Source organism: Citrus clementina, unplaced genomic scaffold (assembly GCF_000493195.1).
Source record: "Citrus clementina cultivar Clemenules unplaced genomic scaffold, Citrus_clementina_v1.0 scaffold_2, whole genome shotgun sequence".
Taxonomy (NCBI): Eukaryota; Viridiplantae; Streptophyta; class Magnoliopsida; order Sapindales; family Rutaceae; genus Citrus; species Citrus x clementina.
Genome location: NW_006262688.1, coordinates 6,205,925 through 6,231,561, shown reverse-complemented (window position 1 = coordinate 6,231,561; position 25,637 = coordinate 6,205,925). Strand labels below are relative to the sequence as shown.

The 25,637-nt window shown below is 32.5% G+C and overlaps 2 protein-coding genes across 3 annotated transcripts; both read left to right on the top strand.

Annotated features, from left to right (window-relative positions):
• Positions 1-4,644: 4,644 nt before the first annotated feature.
• On the top strand, positions 4,645-10,522 carry LOC18052878. Its single transcript, XM_006445980.2, has 5 exons — positions 4,645-6,625; positions 8,251-8,335; positions 8,429-8,639; positions 8,829-8,882; positions 10,313-10,522. The coding sequence occupies exons 1-5, from the start codon at positions 4,645-4,647 to the stop codon at positions 10,520-10,522; spliced, it is 2,541 nt and encodes an 846-aa protein (XP_006446043.2).
• Positions 9,918-14,024, top strand: LOC18052877. 2 transcript variants are annotated; one of them, XM_024191344.1, is made up of 3 exons: positions 9,918-10,765; positions 10,919-10,995; positions 11,928-14,024. In XM_024191344.1, exon 3 carries the CDS (start codon positions 11,972-11,974, stop codon positions 13,931-13,933), a length of 1,962 nt encoding a protein of 653 aa, XP_024047112.1. In that variant the 5' UTR covers positions 9,918-10,765; positions 10,919-10,995; positions 11,928-11,971; the 3' UTR covers positions 13,934-14,024. The 2 variants fall into 2 exon arrangements, with proteins under 2 accessions (XP_024047112.1, XP_006446042.1); XM_006445979.2 differs by having other exon boundaries at positions 9,918-10,826.
• The last annotated feature ends 11,613 nt before the right edge of the window (positions 14,025-25,637 follow it).

Genomic DNA, 25,637 nt, shown 5'->3' with positions numbered 1-25,637 from the left:
AAAAGTGGGGGTGCGGTATACCGCGTCATTATTTATAAAAATATATGATTGATGTTTTGTTTCTGCAAGACGATTACCTAATAAGCTAATAATGCGTAAAATCATATTCTTCGATTATCTTATCCTAAGTCGGGAGTCCTGAAAAAAATTCTAAAAATTGAAGGAAAACGCTGCCTGAAGTATGTCAATTAACCCCGGCCCATTACGTGCACAAAAGGGGTCCCCGAGCTCATAAAATTAGACCCATGGGCCACTACAAATTTATCCCTTTATCTTAAAGGGCCACAACAAAATCTTGCTTTTCAAAATTTTTCCACGGTATATGCATAATTGAAAGGCCAACACCAACAAAATGTTTTTAACCGACAAAAATTATTGTTACAAGAATTTTACAATCTAATTGACACAAACCTCAGATGTTTATTACAAATATTTCATTCATTAAATATACGTAGAATTAGTAACTTAACTCAATTATATAATTAGAGATTTATTAGACAAATAGCATTTGAATTTATCTTTTTTTTTTTCATCCATGAATCAATAGCAATTATTTATATACGTACGTGAGGATCAAATGTTTCCATTATGATTTTCGATCATTTGATTCTTGGATTAATTATAGTATCTCTGTAGTAATTATTTTTATGTGGTCGCTGAAAATTTGCAGGTAATGTTGTTTTATGATACAGTAATTCTTAGAATACAAACATAAAATTCAAGTTAAAAACTCAAATTAAAAAATCTAGTTTTTAAAAAAATTTACTAACTTAGTATCTAATTTTTTTAAAACAGTTGTCCTTTAATTTTATTAAAAAATTGTCCTCAATAGATCAATATATTGCCTTTCCCACTGAACATATTTCCTTCTTCAAAGCTTTCATCATCTTATTATCTCAACACAAAATATATTTTTCTATGTCGTTTGTAAAAATATACTAATAAAGTCAGCCGAAGAGCTCTTAAGAATAATAATATTGAGTAAACTTTAATTTATCCTTTGTTTAAAATGACAAACTTCAATCTATCCTCAAAAGTATAAAAATACCAATTTACCCTCATTTTCTATTAAAAAGACCAAAAAAAGAAAGTTCATCAGCATGCTCCAATTTGCCCTAATTTTCTGAGAAAAAATGAGGACAAATTAAAGATTTTCACACTTTTGGGGATAAATTGAAGTTTACTCCAAAGCATCTGGTACTCTTAAACCTCATCTAACGTAAGAAAAAATTGATTCCCATCAATTGATAAAACGCTTTTAAGCTTTTTTGTAATCTCAAATTGTGCAAATATATATTTTAACAAGGTAAATTCCAGGACAAGAGTTTTAAGAATAGAGCATTTAATATTCTTAAACCTCATCCAAAGTAAGCTCGTTTGGCTTTTGATTGCTAGGAAGAAATCTAAAGCATAAAACATAAACCACAAAGAAAATTTAACCTTTAATGCATACCATCCGTCTATTGCTCTTGTTTTTGTTTCTTTGTTAAATAAATATATAGCTCAGTGGCTCCCCTGTTGTTTCTACACCTTACAGAACAATCTCTGGTAAGCCTCTCATAAACTATCTCACTTGATATCTACCGTAACTTCTTTTCTAATGGCAAGTGATTGTTTAATTTCTACTTTCTTTGGCGTTTGCTTCATTTTTTATTTTTCCCGTCTTAATGTTTTTAATTTTTCTTTGATGACGGCTGGCAACACTAATAGAATTGTCAACTGGAGCAGAAATAGATTTTCAAGTGTATTTATAACAAAGTTAAGGTACGTTCTGCTTTCTCTCTATCTCCCGACTTTGTTTTTTTATCAGGACTAAATTATTAGATTAAAAATCAACTACAAGGCACAGAACTCCATTTCCGGAGAGGAAATTTGAAGTAAATAGTTACAAAATAATCAAAAAAATTAAAAATAAATAAATAAACAATCGCTACTAAGAGTGGGATGATATAATTCCACCCCATTTTTTGTGTGATAACACTCCAATTTATAATTTTTTTCTGTTGAAATTATAATTTTATCCTCAACAACTGCATCATTCTCATTCACGGAATTGCTTCACTACTAATGGTGTCATTGAAAAGTTTAAGACTATTATAAAAGCCTCTGCTGTTCTTGAAGTCAATTTCTCCCCCACCACTTTATCGCAGTTTTTATTTTATTTTATGTTGTTGAAATCTGTAAAATCTAGAGAAAGAAAATTGAGACAAAGAAATATTGAATGGTCTTCAACAATGGGAAGACTCAAGAAACTATCTATTTATGGGTGGATTAATTACAAAGAAAATTAAATATACAAAATAGGAAGAGTGCAAATATACGTAAAGCAGACAAATATTAAACAAGAAGTAAATCCTAAAATTAAGTAGAGGATATCATCACAATAGCTTTTCCAATAAATCTGTGATTACAACTCTCAAATTCTCCCTCAATAATCAATATGATTATATTGGGCTGCAGTAGTTTCCTAATGGTGCTCCATCATCACATTTCAACATCGAATGACATCTTTCTCCTTGCCGCTTTGCTTTTGCAATGAAAAATTGTGCTGCTTCCTTTTTCAATTTGGAAAGCTATGATGTGTGTGAAATAGAAAGTATACATTGAAGAAATTTGTTACTTTGTTATCAAGCGGATATATTTTGAACTGGGGTGTTATATCACAAAAAGTTTGGATGGAAATATCTGTACATTCTAGTTAAAATCTCTTCTATTTGTTAAATATCTCTCAGCTCCACTTCAGCTTCAACCAAATTCTCGTTGTAACCCAATAGATAAATTCTATCCATTTTAATTGGATGGGAATATTTCCACCCACTTTTAGAAAATAATTACAATAAGATCACAATATTTTTAAACAATATAAATTAATAAAAGTTTTGTATAGTTAATCAATTAAATCATTCTATTAATTTTTTGATTCTTTGACTATCTTTGACCATAAATTTTAATATAAATTTATTTTATTATTTTATTATTATGATAAAAAGACAAAATTACCCTCATAAAACATGAGTTATTGTATCTAATAATTTAGGTATTTAATTTTGGGCTTATAATCTAATATTTTTAAAGGGAATAATTAATTATCTTTATGTGTAAATGACATAAATTTGACGGTCTAATAATTTCTATGAGAATTGTGCCATAAAGACAATATGTTAATTTAACTAAAAAATAATAATTGTACTAATAAAGTATTATTAGAAACAATGAATTTGGTACAAATTAGAAAAATGCTAAAGTAAATTCTTAATAATTTTACTTTATAAGGGTAAAATACTTAACTTAAAATTATGTCAAAGCATTTTTTTTATCAAATATGCTAAAAAAATTCAAGTATTTAATTAATTAATTCTCTAAAGTTCTTCTTGATTTGAAAATTTTAAAAATAATTTGCAAGTTATATATATATATATATATATATATTTTGAAAATGGAGTGGATTTACAAAAAATGTGAGTGGAGATATCATCACTCATTTTAATTATTCTATCCCGTTAGCTTCCCATGCTAATTAGTATTTATTTACTTAATTAATATGTCAAATCTTTTAATTTTTCGTCCTTAAACATTTTAGTTTCTTGCAAGGAAAAAAATAAAAAATCGTGGAGCCATGAAATCTTTGCTAGAAGAAGCAAAACCAAAAAACATTTGTAAATAGATTATTAATAAAGAAAATTTTAGAATAAATAAATAAACAATCACTACTAAGGTTCGGGATAATTTTACCCTAGGTGGTGGTATTTCCACCCCATAAATTTTATAAAACCACCCCCATTTTAAAAAAATTATTACCACAAATGCACATTTATTTTTAAAAATTCAGATTAAAAGAAATTTAAAACTATCATTAAATCCATATTCATCTTCTTAGCGGACTATATATTTTTTTATATATTGATCAATAAGGTTGCTTTAACATAAATTAATATGATTATTTTACCCTCGGAAGGTAAAAATATTAAAATATCTAAAAATTTACTTTCAATTTTTTTTTATGTTTTAATGGCGTATAGGTAGAACTTTATTAGTATGATTATTAATATTCCATTAAACTAACAAGATATAATTAGGACATGCGAAGTATTAAAAATTATTAAATTTTATATAAAACATAAAACTAAATGACTAATGAATTATTTATAATCATATACATTTCTTAGGGTAATTTGGTTATTTTATATTATAAAGGTAACATGGTCAAATTAAACTTATCTTAAGACAACCTTAAATATTGATTGTTAAAAGACTAAGTCAGAAAAGAAAAAAATTATAAAACTAATTTAATTAATTAATTATTCAAACTTATTATTAATTATTAATTTTATAAAATATGATGAACTTACTGTAATTATTTTGTATAGGTGAGGTGGGTTTATAAAAATAGTGGGGTGGAAATATCTATACCCTTTACCCCATTTTTTGTGTTATAATTGTGTTATAACACGCCGTGCATATATATATATATATTGGCTGTAACTGTAACCTTTTTAATTATTCTAGCCCGCTAGGTTCGCTTGCTCATTAGTATTTATTTAATTAATTAGTATGTCCAATTTTTTTTTTCAATTTTTTAATTTTTTTCTTCCTTAAACCTTTTAATTTCTTGCAGGAGAAAAAAAAAAGAAAAATCTCAGAGCCATGCAATCTTTTTCAGAGGAAGCAACAATTTTTTGGAATCAATGGGAAATACGAATATTGGTTTTACTTAGCCTTGCTTTCCAGACAATCCTCACCATATTTGGTTCCAGAAGGAAATTCACTGAAAAATTTTGGATACAATTTCTTGTTTGGTCATCGTACTTGTCAGCAGATTGGGTAGCAATTGCTGCCCTTAGCAAACTTGCGAGGAGTGACAATGCTTGCGAAGACAAATCTCCGAAATCAAATGGCGAACTCCAGCTCCATGCATTTTGGGCACCGTTTCTTCTAATTCACCTTGGTGGCCCGGATACAATCACAGCTTTCTCTTTAGAAGACAATGAGCTGTGGCTAAGGCATTTTCTTTCGCTTGTTGTTCAATTTGGGGTGGCCATTTACGTATATCTACGATTCTGGAGTACCGATGTGCTTACATATATAGCCACTCCAATTCTTATTGTTGGAGCTTTTAAGTACGGAGAGAGAGTTTTCGTTCTTTATTCTTCAAGCAAAGAGAGGTTAACAAAATTCTCGCTCCCAGATTTTACTGATGACGTTCGCGATTTACTTTGGCAGTGTGAACTTCTATTTACGAGCCAATTTTTGGACTGTGGGGAAGTAGAATGGTTTCGCAGCAGAATCTTAGAAAAAATATCAGAAAAAGATATCTTCAAAATAACAGCATTTGAGTTAGGGTTCATGTACGATTTTCTCTACACCAAGGCGAAGATGATTTATTCTGGATTGGGCATCGCGGCACGCTGCTTTAGCTTATTATCCTCTGTTACTGCATTAGTGTTGTTCCCAATCTTCATTGATATTCCCGCACACCCATTGGCTGACATCATCATCTCTTGCTTATTGCTAATTGGTACTATTTTTACAGACCTATACGGATTTATCTTACATGTCTTCTCCTATTGGACGAAGTTTTATCTGTCCAAGTACAGCAACAGAAGCCACCCAGATAGAAGTACTTACGATGCTACCTTTTTTTCGCATCCACTATTGGGCAATCACAAGAGGTGGTGCAGATCAATGGGACAACTTAACTTACTAAGCTACTGCATCAAAGGCGAGAAAACCAAACCTTCTGTTGTAGTTAGCAAGTTACTTGCCATCAACAAAACTTTGAGGAATCAATGGTACGTGACTTGGGCAGATGTAAGTGATGATTTGGAGAACCTAATCTTCCGAGAGCTGAAAGAGAAGGTAGATAAGGTTGATAAAAATCCTGAGGAACCATTTTATTCGACTGCAGAGGGTCGAAGGATAATGTCTTCTGGGAGAGGTGATTATGTGCTTGAAGAAAGGTATAATGCGCTGTCATGGTTACTTGAATGCACAGCTTTAAAACCGTACGGCTATAACCTTCTTGCTTGGCATATTGCAACGGAACTCTGTTACCGTGAAGATCTCGACAAACATTGCCATGGAAATCCTGATACGCTCCGCCGGAGTTGCAAAATTAGCAAATGCTTGTCGGATTACATGTTTTATCTTCTAGTAGTGTGTCCATCTCTGATGCCCGAAGAGACGGATTTACTAGAGACAATATATAAGCATACCTGTTGTGACATCATCCCTCATGACTATAATCAGCATAGCAGTGGTAGTGAAGCTTCTCCTCCACTGCAGATGACAGCTGAAGAGTGGCAAGACCAAGAGTACTTTCCATCAGCTGCAAGGCCTGGACGTTGGCTTGGCCAGCAATTGCAGTGTCTGGCATCAGAGGAAGGATGGACTTACGATAAAAAGTGGAAAATGATAAGTGAAGTATGGGTTGAAATTTGGGCATATGCAGCATCTCAGAGTACATGGAATGAGCATGGTCAGCACCTTAGTAAAGGTGGGGAGCTGCTAACTCATGTTCGCCTTCTTATGGCTCATCTTGGCTTAAGTTCACAATATCTTCTTGATCCAATCCTACGTCGTCGAAGAACTCTAAAAAAAATTCGAGCACATGCACGTGACATTAGAGGTAATACAACCAATTAATGTAAGAAAATTAAACTGCACACATGTTCATTTTTATTGTTAACATATTAATTTAAAGATTTAAAATGGCTTTTAGCGACGAAAAATTTATTTCGTTACTAAATGTGTATTTTTACCTTTGAAAATAAATTTTGTCAGTAAATGTGAAAATTTTAAAAATTTTGGTGGACTATTTTCTGTCAAAATTAAGTTTTATAAATTTGTTGCTAAAAACTCCAGTTCTCTATATATATCTTATTTATTTCATTTCTTTTATTCTTTCTTTCTCTCATTCTCTCATTTCCTTAGTTTGATTCTTTAATTCTCTCATCCTTAAATATATAATTCTCATTTTCTAATTTAATCTCAACTTCTTTCCTCTTTTATTTTTAACATTTTTATTTTTTTTTTGTTATTACTTACCTTATTCATTACAACTTACATTATTATTATATTTGAGTTTATTATGTTAACTAATTATTGTGTGTTTATTTGCGGCAGCTGCAGTTCTTTATCGTGAAGATGTAGAAGATTAATAAATTTATATTCATTTGTAAAAATTTTCTTTCAAAAAAATAGATATTAAATTTTATAATTATTTTTGTATTTTTCATCAATAATAATAATAATTGATTTAGATTAATTAAATCTCTTTTTATCATAGTGGTGTTAATTATCACTGTAATTTAGTGTTAAAAATAATAATATTTTAAAAATAGTAGTAAGAGTTAAATGTCAGGAAAATGAAATGTTTTAGCGAAGAAATAATTTTCATGGCTAAAACTACTTTTAGCGAGGAATATTATTATTTCGTTAATGGAAGCACTTTAGTGATGAAATATTATTCGTTGGTAAATATACTTTTAGCGACTAAATAATTTTCATCGCTAAAAGCATTTGTAGCGTCGAATAGTATTTTCATCCCTAAAAGTGTTTCTAGTGATGAATAGTATTTTGTGCTAAAAGCATTTGGAGCCCGGAATAGTATTTTCTCACCAAAAAAAAGTATCTTTAGCGATGAACTATTATTCGTCGCTAAATAATTTCATCGTTAAAACATTCAACGATGAAATTTAAAAATTCAATGCTAAAAACCTAATGTGACGCTCCTGTCGCAACAAAATGGTGATAAAAGTGTTTTGTCACTATAGCCCTTAGCGGCAAAAATTGTAAGTTTTGGCTATGACATCTTTCGTCCCTAAAGTTATTTTTTGCTGTAAAACATGGATGCATTGTAGAATTTTTTGATTTTTTTCTGTGAGATTATATTATTTTTCTCCTTGGGAAGAGGAGATTTGGTTTGTTTTATTTCCTTAGGTTTGGATTATTTGTTGTGTATTTCTTTTGGGATTAATGAAGAAGAAGACAATGGGGGAAATTATTTAAATGAACAACATCATTTAATTTCCCTTTATTGTTGTCAGTAGAGTTTTTGATGAAATTGTGGTTCATGTATATGACTCGAATTTTGAGGAATTCAATGCTTCAAAACTTGGATATTAGAATATCATTGACAAAAATAAGGCATCAATGGATAGGGATAAAGACTAAATATGTGTGTAAGAATGAATAAACATAATCGTTTTCGCTGAGATATTTTGATTGCTTTGGGGTTACCTTTTTCCTTAGAGAGAGCTCCAAGAATTCTGATTTTAAATAGGCGTTCGCCTGAGATTGTTTTGGTCAAGGTTAATACTGACGGCCTTTCAACAGGGTAATCCGAGTGCCTTAGCCTGTGGTGGGGTATTCAGAGATCATACTGGTTCTTTTTTGGGTGGTTTTATTCTAGCTTTGAGTGTTCAAACAGCTTATTATGCATTTATGCTGAAATACTGGCAGCAGTTCTCGCCATTGAGCTGGCCTTGTCTCGCGGGTGGAATTACTTGCGGCCGGAGTGCAATTCTAAGCTTCTATTTTATATAGTTTCTATACCTCATTGGAAGCTTCGTAATAGATGCATTTTAAAGTTACACTATAACGAAGCTAACTCGGTTGCTGATGGTCTAGCGCTGAAATGGGTTTAGGATGCTCAAATCTTGCTTGATGGGATGCTACTCCATTAGCTGTTACAGCTTTATTTCACGCGATGCGTGTGGCCTTCCCACATATCGTTTTTGTTGGTGTTGATTATGCTACTCTTCTTGTACGGTTTATGGCTGGCTAGCTGTTATTGATTTGTTTTGCATGGCTTCTATATTTGGTTACAGGCTGCTGATTTGAGGTTTCACCCATGGCAATCTGGTTTGCCAAAAGAAAAGATGGTGGGTATTCGGCTTGGGTTTTGACTCTAAACTTAAAAAAATGAACTCAAAATTTTATAATAAATGGAAATATGAGATTAAAATAAATTATATTAAATAATTTAATAGTTAAAAAGTATTTTTATTTTTTATAATTTAGCAGACCTATTTTATTAACATTATGTAAAAAAAATTTATATTTATAATAAGAATATATTTTATTAATTATAAAATCTATTTAACTCAAGGTTTTTTTAAAAATATTTATCATAAATATAAATATATTATTAAAATAAATATAATAATTTAAAATCTTAATTTTATTTTAAATGTTAAAAATAATTTAATTTTATCATCTACTAGATAGATTATATTATTTATATTAAATTTGTATTAATTACAAAATTTATTAATTATAAAATTTGAAAGTTAATTTTTTAATTACTAATTTAAAAGGGTATTATCGTGAACAAAAAGGCTTAGCGTCCTTTTATGAAAACTCAAGGGTATTTGTGATTATTTTTTTCAAATCTTAGAGGTGTAGATGTTATTTTTCCTAATTTAAATATTTAATTTTATTTAATTAAATATCTAAATTTCTTTTTAAAATAACGTGATCTCACCGTAATTCTTTCTTAGAAGTGAGGTGGAATGCAAAAGTTACAGGAATTATCGCCGCCCGATGAAAAGAAACGCGTAAAGTATGTAAATTACCCCCCATTAAGTCCATAAGAGAAGTCCGTGGGCCATAAAAATACATCCTTCAACTTTAAAGGCCGACAACAAGAATCTCTTTAATTTTATGGAGATAAAAACAGAGATTCTTGAAGCTCATGGCAAGCAAAACTTGATTCCCATCACTTGACGAAATGCTTTAAGAATAAAGCATGCTTTACTCATGGCAAGTAAAGCTCATGGCAATCCCAAGATGTACAAATATATTCTGGGCGAAAAGTTTTAAGAAAAAAGCATTTAATATTCTTAAACCTTATCTAATGTAAGTCTATAAAACGGGATAAAATCTAAAGAATAAAACATATGCCATAAAGAAATTTACCCTTTAATTTAATACATACCGTCTAGGGATGGTAAATTAATCCGGATTCGGACTGGACCTGGATAAATCCGGATAGTCTAATTCGGGTTTAATCTGCACCGGAAGATAATACAATACGGATCCGGGAAGGATTTTAAACCCGGATACATTCTGGATCCGGATCCGGTTTTATTTGAATCCGAATATCCAAAATCTGGACCCAGATACTGTAAGTATAAAACGAAAAAAAAAAAACTAATGCCTTGACCTATTGCAGCCACTTTCTTTCTTCTCCATCTTCCTTAACCTATTGCAGCCGCTTTCTTTCTTCTCCATCTTCTCTTTCATTAAACCCACTGCAACCGCTTTCTTTTTCATTCACTCAAATGACTTGGAAAAATCTTTGTATTGAAAGGAAGACAAAGAGCAATGCCCCATTAAGGTCGATCCTCATTTTTCCGCCACTCTTGCCCCTTTTTTGTCACCAGAAACTGCCGAATCCCCACAGCAACTTTCCGACGATGCTCTCCTCGACACCGACGACACCACCAATGCCACCAAACATCTGAAAACTCAGCAATCCTCCCTCAATGTTCATTTAGCTATGGTATCGGGATTTTGGTGACTTGAGGTTTGGAGATTCGAGGAAGTAACATCGAGAGAAAAAAAAAAGAAAATTATAATAGATATCCAGACCCGGACCCGAATTTTGCCATCCCTAAATTACCTCTCTATTGCTCTTGTTTAAGTTTCTTTACTAAATAAAATAGCTTATTCACTCCCCTACTGTTTCTTTACCATACAGATCACAAACCTCTCATAAATATTATCTCACTTGAATTCTACTGCACTTCTTTCCCAACAGCAAGTGATTGTTTAAACTTCTGCTTTTCTTTAAAGTTTTCTACTGTACTTCTGTCCCACAGCAAGTGATTGTTTAAACTTCTGCTTTTCTTTAAAGTTTCCTATATTTTTTATTATTTCTGTCTTAATGTTTTTAATTTTTCTTTGATGACGGCAGGGACCACTAATAGACTGACAGTCAATTGGACCAGAAATAGATTTTCGAGTGCATAAAATTATTATAACACAGTTAAGGTACGCTCTGCTTTCTCTCTGTCCCATTTCTTTTGTGGGACTAAATTATTAGATTAGAAATTTGGACCTGTCTATGGTACAGATTCTGTAACAAACATCTCCCGTCATCCCACCATCCGAATTTCTATTGTTTAGTTTCTCACTCCACATCTAACCACATCCAACGGCTGATGCTGCAGTCTGTAGCTTACAGATTCTGTAAGCTAGTCAAGTCCTAGAAATTTAGAATCAATGACAAGGCAATGAACTTTGTTTTCGCCCAGGAAATTTGATGTAAATAGTTACAAAATAAAAAATTTTGTTAGGAGCTAAAGTTATGGCATTAAGGGAGGCTTAATTATCGGTATTCTGTAGTAATTATCGGTATTCTGTAGTAATTATCGGTATTCGTTATCTAATTGTTAAATACAATTATTTTATTATTATTCTGTCAAACAAAATTTTATTAATGTTAAAATATATCTAATAGATAAATAATATCAATATAATTTTGTCGAATATGTAAAATAATTTAAAAAATTATATAGTTTTATATAGTATATTATTTATATTATATTTATAATTATAATTATTATAGAATTTTATTTAAAATTAATTTTTGGATTCTTGTTATAAAAGTTATAAATGATATGTGTGAGTAGTGTTTCGACATTTAAAAAGGTGCAATTAAAATTTTATTAAAAGTAAGGCTTACATTAAAAAAAGGTATTCAAAGTATATTTTAAAATTTAAATAAGCGTAAGAAAGTTTCTAGTTAAATTCTCTTCTATTCATTAAATATCCATCAGCTCTCTTCAACTTTAGCCAAATTCTCCTAAGAACCAAATACTGTATATTCCTTTTCAATTACTCTAGCTTTCCTCCATTATTAGTATTTATTTACTTAATTAGTATGTCAAAAAATTTTAATTTTTTCTTCCTTAACTATTTAGCTTCTCGCAGGACAAAGAAAATAAAAATAAAAAATCATAGAGCCATGCAATCTTTTCCAGAGGAAGCAATAACTTTTTGGAACCAATGGCAAATACGATTATTGGTTTTACTTAGCCTTACTTTCCAGACAGTCCTCAGCATATTTGGCTCCCGAAGAAAATTCACAGCAACATTTTGGATACGAGCTCTTGTTTGGTCATCGTACTTGTCAGCAGATTGGGTGGCAACTGTTGCTCTTGGCAACCTTGCGAGGAGTGACAGTGCTCGTGAAGACAAATTTCTGAAAGCAAATGGCGAAATCCAGCTCCAGGCCTTTTGGGCACCGTTTCTCCTGATCCACCTTGGCGGCCCTGATACCATCACAGCCTACGCTTTACAAGACAATGAGCTGTGGCTAAGGCATTTACTTTCGCTTGTTGTTCAAGTTGGGGTGGCAATTTATGTGTATGTACGATTCTGGAGCACCAGTGTGCTTACGTATCTAGCCACTCCCATTTTTATTGTTGGAGCTTTTAAGTACGGAGAGAGAGTTTTCGTGCTTTATTCTTCAACCAAAGAGAGGTTAAAAAAATTCAATCTCTTACAAGTCATCCACAGGAAATGGATCGGAGAAATAAGAGAAACTAGTCGCCGGCTTCTTGAAGTTTGCACTTTAATTGAGAACTGTGCACGTCTATTTACAGGCCAAGTTTTGGAGTATGGAGATCGACAAAATGACCGCATGATCTTACTAGGAGAAGAAGGGATAAAGGAAAAGTCAGCAGAAGAAATCTTTAAAATAACAGCAATTGAGCTGGGCTTCATGTACGATTTGCTCTACACCAAGGCAAAGATGATTTATTCTGGATTCGGAATCTCGGCACGCTGCTTTAGCTTATTATTCTCTGTTACTGCGTTAGTGTTCTTCTCAATCTTCATTCATAGTCCCGCACACCCATTGGCCGACATCATCATCACTTACCTATTGCTAATTTGTACTATTTTTACGGACCTATACGGATTCATCCTACATCTCTTCTCCGATTGGACGAAGTTTTATCTGTCCAAGCGCAGAAACGGAAGCCACCCTGATAGCAGTACTTATGATGCTACCTTCTTTTCTCATCCACTATTGGGCAATCACAAGCGGTGGTGCAGATCGATGGGACAGCTGAACTTACTAAGCTACTGCATCAAAGACAAGATAACGACACCTTCTGCTGCAGTTGGTAAGTTACTTGCCATCAACAAAACTTTGGAGAATCAATGGTATGTGACTCGGGCAGATGTAAACGATGATTTGGAGAAGCTGATCTTCGGAGAGCTGAAAGAGAAAATTACCTCAAATACCGAACCTGAAGAACAACTGGGTTCGACTGCAACGGGTCAAAGGACAATGGCTGGGAGAGGTTATTATGTGCTTGAGCACAGGTATAATAAGTCATGGTTACTTAAATGCACAGCTTCAAGATCTTATGACTTTAACCTTCTTGTATGGCATATTGCAACTGACCTCTGTTACCGTGATGATCTCCACAAACTTTGCAATGGAAATGCTAATGCACTCCATCGGAGTTGCAAAATTAGCAAACGCTTGTCGGATTACATGTTGTATCTTCTACTAGTGTGTCCATCTCTGATGCCCGAAGACAATTTATTGGAGACAATATATATGGAGACCTGTCGCCAAATGGAGCATTTCTCCGGTCTGCTGGAGGAACCTCCTACAGTAATGACACCTGAAGAGATGCAAGAGTGGACAAAGAAAATTGCATCTGCGAAAAGGCCTGGACTTTGGCTTAGCTACCATTTGCAGTCGCTGCAATCAAACCAAGATTGGAATAACGGTAGAAAATGGGAAATGATAAGCGAAGTATGGGTTGATATGTTGGCATATGCAGCATCTTACGGTACGTGGAATGAGCATGGCCAGCACCTTAGAAAAGGTGGGGAGCTGCTAACTCATGTTCGCCTTCTTGTGGCACATCTTGGCTTAATTCCAGAATATGAATACTTACCGCAGTAAGGATTTTCCTTTCTCCTTATAAATATAATCCATCAGAAGTAAATTTTTTAAATTAATTAATTCATACAATACCAATTGTAATCCAAACAATTCTGGATTTTTTTTATTCTTTATGAGATTATATTGTTTTTGTCCTTGGGCAAAGATGATTTAATTTGGTGTTTTTCGGATTGAATGGAAGATTAAAAAAATAATAATAATTTTTTATCTTTTATTATGAATTAATATTGTTAATCGGTAAAGTTTTTAATTGTCAAAATAACATTTGATGTGATTATCCTACTAACCCATATCCCTCTTTCTCTTCCAATGTATTCTTCCGGATCTCATTCTCCTGCTTCTAATCTGTTCGCTTTATTTATTTATTATTATTATTATTAAAGGTATCATTGCAAATGAATGTTGATACTTCTCTCTCGCTAATGAAAATTGTCATATTCAAATTGATTTTAGGCTCTCACAAATTAGAGGAATAAAACACACAATGCAAAAATGATTATGAAGAGTTTTTTTTACCAATCATGAAAGCCATAAAAATTTATTTTCCTTCAAATATTTAAAAAGATAATTAACATATGTCCCAACTCAAATACCATAAAGAAGATGCATATTTCAAAAAGTATATAATTGATATCAATGAATAATTTAAATAAAAAAATAAAATTGATTGGAAAAATTCCATAACATCAGTTGATCAATAATATTTTTAAAAAAGAAATTGAAAAGAGATTGTATGTTTGTCAAATTGACGGTATTCGTTAGTTTTTTTACTTTGAGAGGGATAATACAGTAATGTAAAGAATGTTCTATTAGGCAAGAAAAAAATGATTAAAAGAAATGAAAATTTAATTTACGGTTGATTGTGGGGAATGACAGGTGTATGTAGAACCTTAAAGGCCGAGTCAAAACTCAGCGCATCGTTGGATTTTAATCCATTTAAAAAACCTTGGCTATATCAATGTGGTGTGTGTGACTTGTGGCTGCTTGAAATAATCAGCTAGTTACCCATTGGTTCAGGAAAGTTGTTCTTCTTCATCTCCCAATACAGAAGAATTTGTTGGAAGTCCACTTGTTAGCAACCAATCATTTTCTGGATTTGCTAAGGCTCTGTTTTCAGTCATCTGAATTGTGTGTTTAATGTCAAGTCTGTATTAGAGTCAAGCAAAAGCCTGGGTCAATGTTATATTAAATATAACTTATAGCATCTAAAAATTTAAGTTTTCTTTTATTATCAATATGTCTGGAGTTATTTGAGTGCAACTCTTAAATTGGATATAAGTTACATTACCACACACAATCTACCACACCTCAAATTCAATAATGGGATCCTGGAAATTCCATTTCTTATACTCTTATGTGCAAACGAACATTTTGTTCAGAAATCATAGGTCCATGCGGACACGTGGGGTGACTTAATTTGCCACTCCGCTCCTCGTCTAAGGGCGTTTAAATATTTTGCTCACAGAGTAAGCTAGACATTCTTAATCCTCATAGCAAGTAAAACTTGATTCCCATCAGTTGATGAAATGCTTTAAGCTTTTCTGTGAATCTCAAAATGCTCAAATATGTTGACGCCGTAAATTTCGGGCGAAGACTTTTGAGACTAAAGCATTGAATATTCTTAAACCTCATCTAAAGCTACGTACTAAAGAATAAAAGTACAACAAAAGTATTCTACAATTTATAGTACACAACATATCTTTTAACTTTTTACATCTTTCATTTCCATTTGTAACAATTTATTTTTTCCGTTCTTTTATATTTCTTCTTAATGGGCAGGCTGATTATTATTATCATCATTACCATTATCATTATATTATTAACTCTTTCATAATTTCTTCCTAATGGGGTAGGTTCACTTGTCGGTGATGATGACTGATTTGGTTTGTCGCTTTGATAAAGTCAAGATATGGTCTGTTTTTTTATCCCATTGGTCAGGATTATTATTCATTAAAAAAATGAGGTTACTATTGGCACCCTAAAAAAATCTTATAAAATTCCACTGCCATGTATTTACACATTTAACCTTGACTGAAATGACAAGAACTCTCGAGTCAAATCAAAAAGTAATTATAAAGCTGTTTACACACTTTACGAATTATTTTTCAAAAAAAAAAATTGAGCCACAAAACAACAAACCTAAGCAAATGAGGCTCAAATATAATTTTCCCTTGCATGCAGAACTAACAATCAAAAGGGTATTTAATATTGGCTAAAAATAATAATTGCAGCAGAAATATTTGTATCAAAATTCTCATACAACATATAGAATTATCATAATCTAAAAATTGTATCTTTACTTTTTCATATAAATAGTTTAGCCTCTGAAGTCACAATCCGTCATCACCTATATTATTAGATCACAATCTATCACCAACATATTATGACTCAAGTTCGATCTATACTCGACGTGTGGGTGCTTTTATTACAACTAAAACCAACTAGCCCGTATTGGTTCCTCTATTCTTTTGTGAAAGAACAAGTCTTTTTATATCTATTTGTGAAAACTCTAAGCTTCTCTATTTTATCTTAACTTTTAGTTCTATTAAATAAAAAATATTTGGTTTAAATTAAAATATAAAATAAAGCCAAAAAGTGGCATAGCACTTGTGTTTCTCATGGGGGGTTCACCTTATAACATAACAAAAGCCCATTTACACGCAAACATATCGAATGAAGCCTCCCATCAAATAATATATTTAGGTTTTTGATGCAAATATATAATTATCTTATTTATCATTCCAGCACTTGTGTAGTCAATTAGGTGAGCTAACTTGTGAATCATTTGGGTATACACAATAATGGCTACAATAATAAGACATGTAATCAAAGTAGATTGATTATTTAATTCAAATCTACTCTAGTAAAAGATTCGAACTAACATCTATAATTGTATACTATTTAGGATACTGTTCTCGAATAATAATTTAACCATGCCAAAATGATTTTTTTATTGAACAATCATTTGTACCACATTATTAATTAAATTGATATCTTAACTGTACAATTAATTTAATTACATCTTATTCCTTGACACTTATTAGTTTTCTATAGTGATCATTTTCGACATACTAAATGTGTTTACATACTCTGGTTAGAGAATGCTATAACCAAGTACTAAGAACCCTTCAACAAATGTGTTGCATAAATTTTATATTGTTAATTTATACTCTCATTGCTCATAATTGTTCCCACAAAGATATCAGGTAATCTTGAGTAGAAATAAGTTACCCTCATTTGTAACTCAAATGGAATAACAATCATAATAATGAAACTATAAGTAACTTAAGATTAAGATTGTAATAAAATCAATTCTCGTGAGATTTAATAAGTCTGACTGTCATTTCAAGGTTAATTAAATCTCATATATAATCCAATTTAATGTAGTCAATCTACATTATTAAATTTATACATGATTAAGACAAATCACTCAATGAATTCATTACAATCTAAACATAAATAAAATGTCCAACTCTATTTATCAACTACAAAATCAATTTAGTTAATCATAAGATAACTTGTTATTACGTATTTTGTGAATCCATACGATGATCACGTAAATACATATAATATGATTAAACGAACTTAATTCAAAATATTTATGTAATTAAGATGTCCAAAAATATCTCAAATATTTTATTAAAAAGAAAATGTATTTATTATAATAAATCAATCAATCAATATATTTTAAAGAGCACATAATCCCAACATTTAATACTTTCATTAAGGAAGCGTGTAGAGTTAATAGTCATGGTGGATTATTTTGTTTATTGGTTATGGATAAATCTATTTTTTAAGTGCTATACTATGTTACTACTGATCATGAGATTTTTTTTAAAATTATTTTAGGATTCATTTAGAAGGAAGAGGATAGGATTATTTTAAGGAATTAAAATGAATTAGTAAAAGAGTAATTTTAGTACTTTAATCAATGAGTGCATTCAGAATAGAAGTTTTATGAGATTATTAGAGCGGTGCTGATAGCTCCACTCTAAAAAAATGAAGAAAGAAAAAAGATACCGTTTTAATTATATATCTTGTATATTCGTCAGTTCACTTTTAAGGTTACAACTATGGTGCACCTCGTGTATTGATAGAACGTGTGGAATTTAATATATGGAAGAAAATAACAACCACGTGATTTTAAAAAATGTCCTATCAACGATGGAAATTGAAAACAAAAATTGACGGGAACAGGGAGAAGCAGGAGGTGGTGGCCCAGTTGATGTTATAGTGAGAAGGAAGAGTATGCGAAAAAAAAAGCGCCAGCGATGTTACGTGAATTCAGGAAAAATGTGAAAAAAACAGCAAAAGTGAGTTCGAAAAAAGGGGTAACAACATGAAAGAGTTCGAAAAATGCTTGGGAAATTTACACCAATAACCATAAAAGTTTTAGTTTTTTCCATCTTAACCCCTCAAATAAATTTCTATCAACATTAGCCATAAAAGAACCGTTGAGACCAAATTACCCCTCTCTCTCATCTCCCTTTCCTCTTCCTCTTGCCTTCTTCTCTCCAGTTCTCTACTAATTTCAGCATCCACCTCTTTCTTCTTCTTCTTCTCTCTCCTATAATCCTCGTAATCGTTCGGTCTAGCGGGGTCGTGCCCCTCGATTACGGTCGAAGTGACGTCGACCAATGCCAGTTGCGGCAGTGCTACCACGTCGTCGGGGAAAGGTGCGATTGCAGGTGAGGAATGGGGTCTAGTCGGGAGAGAATTTTGGGTGGTTTTGGGTTTGGATTAGGGCTTGAGGATGGTTTGTGGTGGCGCGAAAATTGACCAAACAGTGGTGGTCGTGTTGGTGGGTTTGTCCTCATCGGAGGGTGGAGGTAGGTCTCTGTACAGCCCGCCTAGCATTTCGCAACATGGCTTTTGATGGAAAGTCCCGGGAAATTTGAATTCCGAAATTGGATTTTGGAGAATTAAAAAGCTGATTTTGTTTTGTTGTTTGGGTTGTCGGATGAGATTCGATCTGAGGTAGAAGAAGATATTACATACGAATAAGAAGAGACGAACAAAGACGAAAGGACTGACGAAAACAAACAAATACTGAGGTAGAAGAAGACAACCTGTCGCACCAAGCATGGTGCGACAGGTGCCTGTCGCACCAAGACTTGGGCCTGTTGCACCAAACTTCTTTTCGTTTGTGAAGAAGGGTAATTTGAGGAGAAAAGCGTGTGTTTGGCTAATATTGATAGAAAAAAGTTGAAAGGGTTAATTGTGAAAATAGCAAAAATTTTATGGCTGTTTTTGTAAATTTCCCAAAATGCTTGGCGTAACCACATGTAAGGCAGCATCAAGAGGGAAGTTAAGACTAAGATAGGTAGTATAGGCAATAAAAGATAAGACTAGCCCTAAAAGCTTGAACAATTATTATTATGGTCACTTAAATTTTAGTTGTAAAGTCGGGATTCTTTTTGTTTGATGTAATGTGTCCGTATCAATGTTGACTGTTTACCAACCTCTTCGCTCTCATTCTCACCTCTGTGTTTGCTGCCCGGCTTCTTTATGTTCTTTGTGTTGGGAAAATATGCTCTTTAAAAGCATATGTGTTTATTTAATTGTAATAAACAATTTTTCTGATTAATAAAATAAATGAGGTATTTTATTCAAATATCTTAATTGCATTAATATTTGTATTAAAGTCCATTTAATCATATTATATGTATTTATGTGATCACCATGTGGATTCACAGAAGACATAAATACAAGTTATCTTATGATTAAATAAATTTAGTTCGCAGTTGATAAATAAAGTTGGGCACTTTATTTAGGTATAGACTGTAATAAATTCATTGAATGATTTGTCTTAATCATGTATGAATTTATTGATGTAGTACGACTACATTGAACAGGATCACATATGAGATTTAATTAACTTTGTAATAACTGTCAGACTTATTAAATCTCATAGGCGTTGATTTTACTGTAATCTTAATCTTGAGTTAATTATGATTTCATGATTGTGATTGTTATTTCATTTGAGTTACCAATGGGCACGACACATCCTTGTGGTCAAGATTACCCGGTATCTTGGTGGGAGCAATTATGAGTATTGGAGTTATGGATTAACAATATAGAATTTGTACAACACATCTCTTGATAGGTTTTCGGTACTTGATCATAAAATTCTCTGGCCAGAGTGTGTCAACATATTTAGTATGTTGAAAATGATCATTAGAGAAAACCAGTAAGGATCAAGGAATAAGATGTTATTAAATTGATTGGACAGTTGAGATATCAATTTAATTAACGATGTGGTACAAAGGATTGTGCAGTAAAGAAATCAATGTGGCTTGGGACGAATTATTATTCGAGCATACAATTATGGAAGTCAGTTCCAATCTTTTAGTGGAGTAGATTTGGAATTAAATAATTGGGCTAGTTTAATTACAGGCCTAATTATTGTAGCCACTATTATATGTTCCCAAATGATCCCCGGGTTAGCTCATTTAATTGATTGCACCACTACTGGACTAATAAGTAAGATAACTAGCTATTTGGGTCAAAAGCCTAAATATATCATTTAGTGGGAGGCTCCATTTAATTAGCTTTTGTGTAAGGGGCCTTATGTTATTTTACAAGGTGGGTCCCTTATTAAAAAAGCAAATAACGTGGGTTTTGTTTTTTGGATTATTTGGAGCCTAGGGTTTTCACTAAAGGGTGATATAAAAGGCTTATTTTCTCTAAAGAAAAAGAGAGAAGCCACTTTATACAAATCGGAGAATAAGATTTTTCTCTCTATTGTTGAGAGAAAAATTTTCCCGTGCTAGTTGCTTTGGTAGTGATAAAGGCGCCCACACGTCAAGTGCAGATCGAACCTGAGTCATAACCTGGAAGATCATTGGTGACAGTTCGCGATCTAACAAGCGTGGTGGTGACGGATCGTGATCTAACAGGAGTGGTGGTGGCGGATCGTGATCTAGGAGCCTAAATCACTTCAGCGGAAAAAACCAACTCGGATTTTCAAGGTACGATTTCTAGAATACGAATTCTTATATATTATATGAGAGCGATCTTCAAAAGGTTTTATAAAAAATTAAAAACCTGATTTTTCCCCTACAATTGGTATCAGAGCCATCTCATATTAATATATAAGAATTTCGTATGAAATCATTCTTGAAATTTATGTATTAGAGTGGCACAATTTATTCAGATACATATTATTTGTTTAATATATGAATGAAGCATGTTTTGGTTTGTCTTAATTCATGGTTAGATTTTTCGTTGTATTTTTCTTTGGATCTGTAACAGGAGGGGTGGTTTTTTATCACCATGTTTCCCTCTTGATTTATTTTACTGTTATAGAATTTTTGTAAGCCAAAATTGGCCTAGGAAATTTGTAAATTAATCTCGAATTTTCAAGATCAGAGTGACGGAGGCCGGAAATTTTGACAATGGCAACCAGCAGCAAGCAGCGCGCGGCCAGCAGCACATGCTGCCAGCAAGCGCGCGCTGCACGCGCAGCGGCAGCAGCACGCAGCAGCCAGCACTCGCGGGAAGCGTGGCTTGTGCGCGCAGCACGCGCTGGCACAGGCTGCGCGCGCAGCAAACAGAGCGCGCGGCCAGCGTGGCCAGTAGCGCGAGCTGCACGAGCAGCAAGTTGCGTGCGCGAGTTTGGAGCGTTTCCGGCAACACGGCGGCAGCAAATCGGCGTCGGAGATGCGTGAACAGTCGCTGCCCTTTGTGGAGATGGCGGCTGGGGAAGATGAAAGAAAGAAAAATATGATTTTAGGGTTTCATGGTTTTTATCATGGAGGTCCCTATGGTTTCATGAGTTTTCTTTCGGGCAGAAATGTTTCAATTTTTTGCGTTTAAATCCAAAAACAGTTTTGGACTTAAAGAATCCTAGTTTTAGGCCCAATTTAAATTTGGGCTTAATGGATTAAAAATGCATAAATAAAATTAAATACATTAAATTTATTTTTGGTCCAAAAGTTTTATTTTAATAAAAATAAAATTAAAACTATTTATTTTATTTATTTCCTTTCAAAATTAAAATTGGACCAATTATAAATTTAAAAGCCCAATTTCCCCTAGTCCATTAACAAAGACAAACTTATGGAAGATGGACATTGACAAGAAGCCCAATGAAGATTAGACTTAGGGTTAATGTATTTTTCATTACTAGGAAAGCCATGAATTAAGATTATTTAATTATTTTTCTATATGTTATGTTTTGGATGATAACATGCCATGATAACATGTCATATAGAATAGGTAGTGCCACTCTATGCATAATGATACATGTCATTCATTAATAATGAATTTCATTATATTGTTTGAAATTTGCATATGCTTAATAATATTTGATATCATCTAGATAATATTATAGGAAGCATGCAATTAACAATATGTATGTTTTAAAAAGGAAAAACCAATTTTAAAATATTGAGTGGGAGAGGGAAAATTCAAGATAATTTTCCCACGGGCTCCATTGTTAGTTCAATAATAAAATTATATATATACCTCGACTTCATAATACGGTGATGCTCCCTTCGGAGGGTATATATATTAGATATTTTATTTGATGAACTTCTTCAAAGATAAAATTGAAATATTTTTCAATCGATTGTTCACCCCAACGGTGACTATTGATATGAAAAATACGTAGATTGAAACAATGGTTATACACTCAACTAAAGTTTGTTATTAACCTTCCCAACGAAGCTCTGTTAACAAATTTAGGCCCAAAGGGATAACGATAATTATTTATCATGTCTTTGCATGAAAGTAAATAATCTAATGGATAATTGGGTCTAGTAAGTGTAGACATGACTTCCCCAACGGATAGCTTGTCAAAACGGTACTAGATTATCGTTACAATAAATTAAAATGCATTTATGGTTTTTTGCATTTTTGTCATTTATTGTGAATATTGTTTCAAAGTATTTATGCATGTTTATTTTGTTTTGTTTTTCAGAAAATGTCTTCCATCAACCCATTATTAATTATCCTTGTTAAAAATGAACTCACTGGCGAAAATTATTTAGATTGGAAACGCAATCTATTTAATATTCTCACTGCTAAGGGAAGCAAATATGTGTTGACCCAGCCTTGCCCTCCTGAACCATCGTTATACGATTATAGAAATCAGAGGGAGCCTTATGAGAAATGGTGCCAAGCTAACAAAATGGCTAAGCGCTATATATTGGCTTCGATTTCTGTGGAACTGCATAAGAAACATCGGAGCATGGAAACAGCCACTGAAATAATGGCTAGTCTTCATCAGATGTTTGGGCAAAATACCCATTTTGCCAGAGAAGCAGCATTAAAACGTATTACGGATACTAAGATGGAAGAGGGCACAAAAGTTCGTGATCATGTCCTCAAAATGATGGACTATTTGAATGAGGTAGAGATTCATGGTGTTCAAATCAATGATAAATCAAAGATTAACATGGTGATTGAATCTTTACCTGATACATTCAAAGAGTTTAAGGTCAGTTATATCTTAAACAATAAAGATATGACCTTAATTGAATTAATGCACGAACTACATGTTATAGAAGAATTTTATCATAGCAGAAAACTTCCTGAAAAAGGATTCTCTTCAAGGCTTAAGTCAAAAGACAAGAATGAGCAAGCAAGAGTTGGGATCGGCAAACTGTCCACTAAAAGAAGTGGCAAGCCAAAAGGCAAGTGTTACAAATGTGGACAGAAGGGTCACTGGAAGAAAGATTGTCCTAAGATTATTAAAATCAGGTATAGGAAATCTTTAAGCTTCCTAATTAGTTCAGATTTACTATTGATTCATACAATAATGAATTCTGAGATAACTAATCTTATTTGTAATTCATTTATTTGGTTTTCAGGAAACCAAGAGATTAAGTGAAGAAAGCTTCAAACAGCAATTGAGGACATGCTAGTTTATATCAATTGAAAGACTAGATCAATTTTACAAGACTTTAGTTTTGATATTTGTCTTTATTTTTTCAAATATTAGAGGAGTTTAATTTCGGTGGCTTGTTTTAATAAACAGGAGTACACTGTTATTTTTGGATCCTCTGTTTATTACTTATTTTGGTTATTTATAAAGACAATTTATATCATAAAAGTACATTGATCTATTCAAAGTAAGATATAATGATAAAAAGTATATGCATTTATCTAAGAAAAGAAATGTTTCTTCTAACCAAAAATCACCTCTGATATTTATGCTTAAGTCATATAAACTATAATAAGATTTTAAGAAAATGATTAATGATAGACTTGTTGGCCTATTAAGATTGATCATTGTAACTCTATAAATCTTATTTAGAAAAGTAATATGACAAGGATGCTCTTTATGAGCTAAAAGCATAACATTGTATTTGATGATTTAGCGCATACAAATGTATACAGACTAATCAGTTTACATGTTATAAGAGGTTATGAGTATTCTATCAATCTAGTTGATGAATATTCATTTTATTTATGTTTGTCTAAATGCGTCATTATTCCATTGCTTTTGAAATTCAAAAGAGTACGTGAATAAGACAGAAGCAATTAGACAGTGAACATAAAAGAATTTCGATATGATCGAAACAAAGAATATCTCTATGGAGAATTCAAGCACTATTTGGTTGTCAATGAACACTATGATACAATAGTGTAATTAAATGGAGAAACAAGATTCTTTTGGATAAGACAAGATATATACTAAGTGGTTTATCATTTACCTTTTTGATTCCAGATACTAGTATTTGAAACTACAAAGTTTATTGAACTTAGTTTCATCTATCTCGGTGTACACTACTCCAAGAAATTATGAAAAAGTCACAAACATGGTTTGAGACACATTCGTATTTGGAGTTTACTAGTATTTCTACTAGAATCAGAGATAGAGAAGATGGATTTGTGTTCAGAAGCTTGCATGTTTTAGGTATCTTAAAGGAATAAGGGAAAGTCTGGATTATAGTCCTCAGATAGGAATGTATTTATAGAAATATTCTTTACTTTCTTGAGGAAGACTATATAATGACTTATAACCTAAGAGTAAGGTAAAACTAGAGAAATAAAAGAGATCAGGTTGATGCTCAGCTTTCAACACCTGTTATAGAACAGGAAGAACAGCAACAACCAGCTGATCAGTACAGGATTATCCTTGAACAACCATCACTTTTAGAACCTCGTCGTAGTGGGAGGGTAACTAGGTTACCTGCGAGATACATGCTTTTGGGAGAAACCTATACGGCTATCTCAGATGAACATGTACAAGATCCCACTAGTTACAACGAAGCTCTAATAAATAGAGATGTTGAATTTTAGAAAAAGGCCATGAATCAAGAAATGGAATCTATGTATTCCAATAAAGTCTGAGAACTTGTAAAGGCACCAAATGGGGTAAAACCTATAGATGCAAGTGGATCTACAAGAGAAAAAGAGGAGTAGACGGAAGGGTGGAAACATTTAAAGCAAGATTAGTAGCCAAAGGGTTTACTCAGAAAGAGGGAATCGATTATGAGGAAACTTTTTCTCCGGTTGCTATGCTTAAATCCATCAGGATTCTACTCTCCATTGCTGCAGTGCTAGATTATGAAATTTGGCAAACGGATGTCAAGACTGCCTTTCTCAACGGGCATCTTGAAGAAAACATCTACATGCAGCAACCAGATGGATTTATACAAAAAGGCCAAGAACACATGGTATGTAAGTTGCAGAGATCCATTTATGGATTGAAGCAAGCATCCCGGTCATGGAACATCAGATTTGATCAAGCGAT